At 35.5% G+C, this 6,108-nt stretch overlaps 1 protein-coding gene across 2 annotated transcripts; it reads right to left on the minus strand.

The window, feature by feature from the left end:
* Positions 1 to 681: 681 nt before the first annotated feature.
* Positions 682 to 5,002, minus strand: LOC147559825 (Polynucleotidyl transferase, ribonuclease H-like superfamily protein). 2 transcript variants are annotated; one of them, XM_086661775.1, is made up of 8 exons: positions 4,360 to 5,002; positions 3,694 to 3,824; positions 3,059 to 3,271; positions 2,862 to 2,974; positions 2,647 to 2,763; positions 1,983 to 2,097; positions 1,673 to 1,888; positions 682 to 1,601 (listed from the first exon to the last, which is right to left on the minus strand). In XM_086661775.1, exons 1-8 carry the CDS (start codon positions 4,719 to 4,721, stop codon positions 973 to 975), a joined length of 1,896 nt encoding a protein of 631 aa, XP_086517901.1. In that variant the 5' UTR covers positions 4,722 to 5,002; the 3' UTR covers positions 682 to 972. The 2 variants fall into 2 exon arrangements, with proteins under 2 accessions (XP_086517901.1, XP_086517900.1); XM_086661774.1 differs by having other exon boundaries at positions 2,862 to 3,271; positions 4,360 to 4,867.
* Positions 5,003 to 6,108: the final 1,106 nt, after the last annotated feature.

Here is a 6,108-nt window from a genome sequence, read left to right on the forward strand (position 1 = left end):
AGATCAATTGCCCAATATGGGAGATCACAAAAGACTCAAAAGACCAAAATGGAGTAGATAAGATTGATATCTCATTCAACAAATAATTCACTATTAAGGTAAAGCAACCCCATTTTTAGTAATGCAAAAAAAATAAGCTACTTTTTCTTCCTACTATATAAAAGTGGATGATTTTATTTTTGTAAGTTAAAAAGGACTATATTGTCAAATTGTAATTATATTGTCTATTGTTATAACTTTGTCAAAGGTTTGATGTTTTGTGGAAATAAGATATTTTTCGGGGAAGAAAGTTTTGGATAGAAATAATTTTCTTTTGTTTCTTCCAAACACTATCCACTTAGCTTAACAAAAAAAAACACTATCCACTTATTATGTTCTTATTTTCTTCTTCCTCCGTCTTCCTTCTCACCATCATCAACTCCGGCGATCATTAATTCCGGCGACAACAACTCGGATCATCTCTCTCCCTCTCTCTCTTCATCCCTAAACTCTTCTCTCTTTCTTATGGTTCCGGCGAAGGGGAGACCCTCTTGTGGAAGAGAGAGAGGAAGAAAGATGGAGAGTGTGATAGAAAGAGAGATCAACCCTCTTGTGGTTTTGGAATAGAAGATTAACAAGTCAAACTCAAACAAATCAACCTGAAAGATAAACAATATAAAACCTACTTCCAACTTTGACATCTTTCCACAAAAGGTGTTATTGGCATCTCCCCTTTTTTTATGAATAACTACTGAGCATTTTTTAGTAGCATAAACATGAACAAATAAGTAGAAGATAACAATAACCAATAAACAAGGTTGGAAGCCAGGATGATCACATAATACATCCTTGCTTTCTACATAATGTACAAACTCGTGCATACAAAATTTTCTTCAGCTTTACCTGAAACTTTTGGGCTTCGATGATCCACGGAATCTTCTTCGGATGGACATCCAACTATCAAGTGATTCCTGACTCTTCAAAGGTTATAACTCAAAGATCGTCAAGTTTGATGGAATCACCGCTCCAGTATACCTCTAAGTGTTCCCTTCTTGACTCGGCATCTGCAACTTCTTGAGAAAAATCTAACAAAGCCTTGTCAAATGAATCAGCTAAATCTCTCTCCCAAATACCCAATTTACAAACTTTTTCGTAAACCTCGTAACTAGCTGCTTTTAGCCCTTCGGACATCAATTCTAGAAGTGCAATTCCAGAATCCATTTCCTTGACTAATTTCTGAGCCAAATTGGGCTTCGAAAAAGCTAGAACAGCACAGCTTTTGTCTACCATTCGAATATCGAATTCTTCAGAAAGTATAACATGGGTTCCTCGGAGAAGGGACTTCAATTCTCCACCTGAAATCCCACTTCTAAATCCCCAAAAGAAAACTAAGTCTTTCGTGTTGACCTTCTTCACATTATCCAGTACTGTGTTTTCGTCATCGATTGATTCCCGGAGATTTGTAGAGCACGTTGTGAAGATATTTGCGTAGTTCTTGGTGGAAGAAGCTAAACCGTTGGGTACAGTTTGATGACTGATTTTCAGTATAGAACTTAGTTTAGCAAACAAATATGCTGTACGAAGAGCTTCGTGACCTGGGTTCTTGCCTTCATTTTCCTGAACTGGTAAACATAAATGTTGGATGAGAGAGAGAGAGAGAGAACAAATATGAAATGATGTAAAACTAACTTGCCTTGGTTAGGGATTTCCATATCAACAGGAACAAAGAACTGTCTCTTTAAGTAGGAAAGAGCTGCAGGCACATTGTTTGCTTTTCTTAGAGGACCGATTTCTTTCAACAAATTGTTCACGTCAAGAATGTGAGGGAAAGCCAAACGTATCGAGCAAACAAACTCATTTAGACTTTGAGGAAGAGGACCAATGAACTTTGAATGAATAAATGAAAATTCTGCATCAAATTGACGTATAAAATTATTTAGAAAATCTGAAATATATGCATCATTAGCCCAACTCTTTACACAAAAACTAAAAGTTATTAGTACCATTCAGGCAGTTGTATGCAACGACTGGTTTTTGAGAAGCCGATATCGCATCAATCACCTCACGAAATCCTCGAAGTTTCTTATTTTGTTCATCTTCAAGAACTTCAATCTCCTTCTGTAAATTTTAATAGTAAGCAGAAGCATTTTGTATCAGGAATCCAAGATCCTGGAGATCCTTACCTCAGACTGTGATTATATCAAGTAATAATAATGTTGGATAAGATCGTAAGAGTTAAATAGCTTTTTTCTTTTTATTCTTTCCTTTTTTGCCAATAATTAGTACATTTACTCGTCTTTCAAACAAATAATTAGTACAATTAGAGGCAAAAATTAGTTTTTGGACTTCAAACTCAATAAAAGAAAACAATCGTTAGAAACTAAGACAAATTTCCCCAGGCCTGAACGGATACCCGATTAACTCAGCCGTTCTAGCAGAGTCCCACTACATACAACTGCACTAAGTAGAAGACAAACTCTCTTAGTCGTTAACTTCCCATCTTGCTCAAGGTAATATACGCTAAGTAGTCGATATCTTATTATTTTGAGCATATTGGCTAAGAGGTGATATATGGGTAATTTTGGATATCCATGAAGGGGCTATAAACGATAAATGGGGATATATCACAACATCGATCAGATCCAATATATATTCTAACTCCCTTACCTCGAGTAGATTCTTGTCCTCCTCTGAACTGGTTAACACGAGCCTTAATGCGCTTGGTCCCCTTCCTTTGTCTGGGATAATTATTGGTGTAAGATCACCAAAAAACTCATCCAACATCTGCAGGAAATCGAGAAATCTGAGGTAAGGTATAGGCAGAAACGACATTAATAAAAAAACTTGCACAATATTCAATAAACAGAGAAACTCTTATCAACCTGAAGTACAAGCTGTACTTGACGTTCGTTACAAACATCTATGCTCATGCAAGGTCTTGACCCATACATTTCACCTCCTAAGATAAGTTTTCTTAAGGATCGAATAAGAGCTTCTGTAGAAAACAAAAAACATGTAATAATTACAAAAAACTGAGGAATGTTTAATTGGCAACTAAGTACTGCAGTTTGTCGCTTACCATCAGAATTCTTGTTTTTACTTTTACAAGCATCTCTCCAGTACTGAACTCGTGATTTAATTCTTTCAGTGAAAACGGCATCAGCAACTGATGGTAACGAAGATGATTTTACTGGAGTGACTAAAGAGGAGTTTACAGGTCGGGTACCACTCGAATTATTGTCGAGACGACCTTTGGCTTTAGATTCTTGCACTCTTGATAAGTATGATATTCCTGTTAAAATGGCACATAACTTTATCTCATGTATAATAACATGACTGAGGTTTAACAGACAAGTCAACAATGTAAATCTCCTTCTCTTCCATGATAGCCCCTTTCGTGTTTTTAGTTTCAAACATCTCATAGAAATAAGAAAGCTCGAATTAAATGCTTGAAGACAGGTTCACATGTTTAGGACAAAAAAAATAGAAAGTAACTATAGTACCACTGGTGCAGACGAGACACAAAACAAAACTACAAACAACGCACGGAAAAGGGAAATTTAAGGTTGCGGAAGTTTAGTGAGCAGCATTAAGGTCTTTCGACAATGTAATTGCAGAGAAGATTTAGGTATTGTCTCGTGTCTAAATTTGTAATTAGTTCTTGATCATATCTAAAAAAATCGGCAAAACCCATCATTAACAGAATGAACTTACCGTCATATATACAGACATTGAAGTCAAAACCTTCTCGAGCCATCGACGTCAAATATGATGTTTGACATGAAAAGCTGTATGATGGCATTCCCATATTCAACTCATCCCTTGGGAACAAGTTAAAATTGTATCTGTACAAAAAAGTAACGAACTAGTAAAAAATTAGGGCGCGTATAAGGTACAAGCAAACAAAGTCTTAGGAATGTAATAGAGAATGAACCTAAAGTAGTACATACACTTCAACTAAAGTTTTAAACCTAAATTATGATTTCCCTCTCTAAAAGGTGATCCCTTTAGGGTTTTTGTTTACTCCCATTTTACTTTCAATGCAAGAATTATAAAGTATATAGCTTAGCTCAAGATCATTTCACCCCCTTCTCCTCTATTACAAAAACTAGAAATCCCTAAATAATCAAAACTCAATACCCATCAAAGTAACTAAAAACTTAAACCAAGTTATTATACTTCAAATAATTAATTTAAGACACCCTTTGAAAGAACGTATAAGCACTCAAAGTGAATCAAATCAAAAGTAAACCCTAGACTAGAATATGCATTTCAATACCTCTAATCCCTAAATGAAGCAACTTTAAGAAAAAAAAAAACTTGAAATTCAAAATAGATAGGTTAGAGAGAGAGAGAGAGAGAGAGAGAGAGAGAGATTACGGGTAAGCGACGAGTTTGGTGTTGGAAGTAGAAGATGAGGGTTTAAGAGTAAAAGGGCAAACAACAAATTGAAAAAGCTGAAAACTTTCAGCAGCAACTTTTGATTTGAGGTAAGCAATTTCTGGGGTATCAATAAAAGGGATAACCCTTCTCCAAGGAGAAGAAAAATCTCCAGTTTTCTTTGAAGAAATAGCAATGAAATCTGAATTGTGAATGTGATTCTTCAATTCTTCTAATGATTCAGAAAAATTTGATTTTGTTACTTGTTTTATACTCCAACGATTCAATGGAAGTTGATTTTGTTGCTGTTGTTGTGAAATATTTGTACACATTAGACGTCTCTGCAAAAGCTTTGCCGCCATGAAAAGAAACTCTGTGAACTCCACAGAGTTTTGTAACGAAAACAGTGACGAGAGAAAACGCCCCCGAAATGGGAAGCTTGCTTTCCTTGGGGCGATTTTTGTTTGGCAGGGCCGCTAGGGCAAACATAAATATTTTCTGGGGGTTCGTCCGCTAAATTTTCCACTACAACAAAACTTTTTTATTTCTTTCTATTTTTGACCACCATCTCTGACTGACATTTTTCTCGCTCTATCTGACTGACCACTACTACCGCCACAAAAAAATTAAAAGTCAACGCGGTAGTAGTTTGTCGACTACTCTTACCAATTAAGAGAAGAACTGGTGGTGGGGATTGGAGGGAAACAAAAGAATGTAACGAGAAATTTTGTTGTTTCCTCAAAAGGGTGGTCATTTACTTTCTTGGTCATTTTTGTTGTCTTGATCTTTCTCTTTGTCGTATTTGAATGTGATGATCCACTGTTCTAACCTTGAAGGTGATGCATCAATGGTTGATTGTTGTCTTCTATAGTTACATGATACATGGTTTGTTGCTTGACCCACCAACTGTCTTTTAAGATGTATTTGCTTCACCTTTTTCACTAATATGAGCTTTTAGAATGTTTTTCACAAACCAGTACAAAAAGGATTAGGCTATCATGAATAATAGGACCTGATACGTATATTTTATGTCACTGAGGTACAAGAAGCATCAAAGTTTATTTTATAGTAGTGATCTAAAAAGGTTGAACTAAACTTTTTGAGTTTTTCACATATAGTGACACACAAATCATTGTTGCCTTCAGATTTTGAAGAAGAAGCTAAGGGTCTGTTTGATATTGTGAAAATAGGGTTGAGAAAGTCGTTTTCGTAGGAAAGTTGATTTTCTACCGTTTACTTGGACAAAAAAGATGTGAAAAATCGGTTTCACATGGTAAAAAAAAGTTGAAAAAAGTGTATATAAATTTTACCACCCAAAAGGTGGGAAATCCATTTTGGCACAGTTGAGGACGCGCTCTCTCTCCTCGTCTCTCTCGTAATGTTCTCTCTCAACGGTACTGAGCCTATCTCCAACTTATATATCTCTAAATTTCTGCTTAAAACTATAACAATCTAAATTTCGATCTCAATCACAATCTCTAGCCGATCCTTCTTTCACCATTTTCTTCTGTTTTCAATTAATCCCACATGTTCTTCACCTCTCCATAAATATTTTAGAGAGAGAAACAAGTTCCTTAAGTGAGAAAAAGTGAGAAGGGTTAGGGTTCTACTGTATTCTTCTTCTATATAGTTGTAGATGATTAAGTTTGATTTTAATAAAGAGAAATTAATTGTTGAACTGGAGAGAGATGTAAATCTAGGTGACTGGTAAGGTTTTTTCATCTCTGTAATAAAATCATTTTCATCTCT

Source organism: Eschscholzia californica, unplaced genomic scaffold, assembly GCF_041429995.1.
Source record: "Eschscholzia californica isolate CP2 unplaced genomic scaffold, dmEscCali1.0.p SCAF_2, whole genome shotgun sequence".
Classification (NCBI taxonomy): Eukaryota; Viridiplantae; Streptophyta; class Magnoliopsida; order Ranunculales; family Papaveraceae; genus Eschscholzia; species Eschscholzia californica.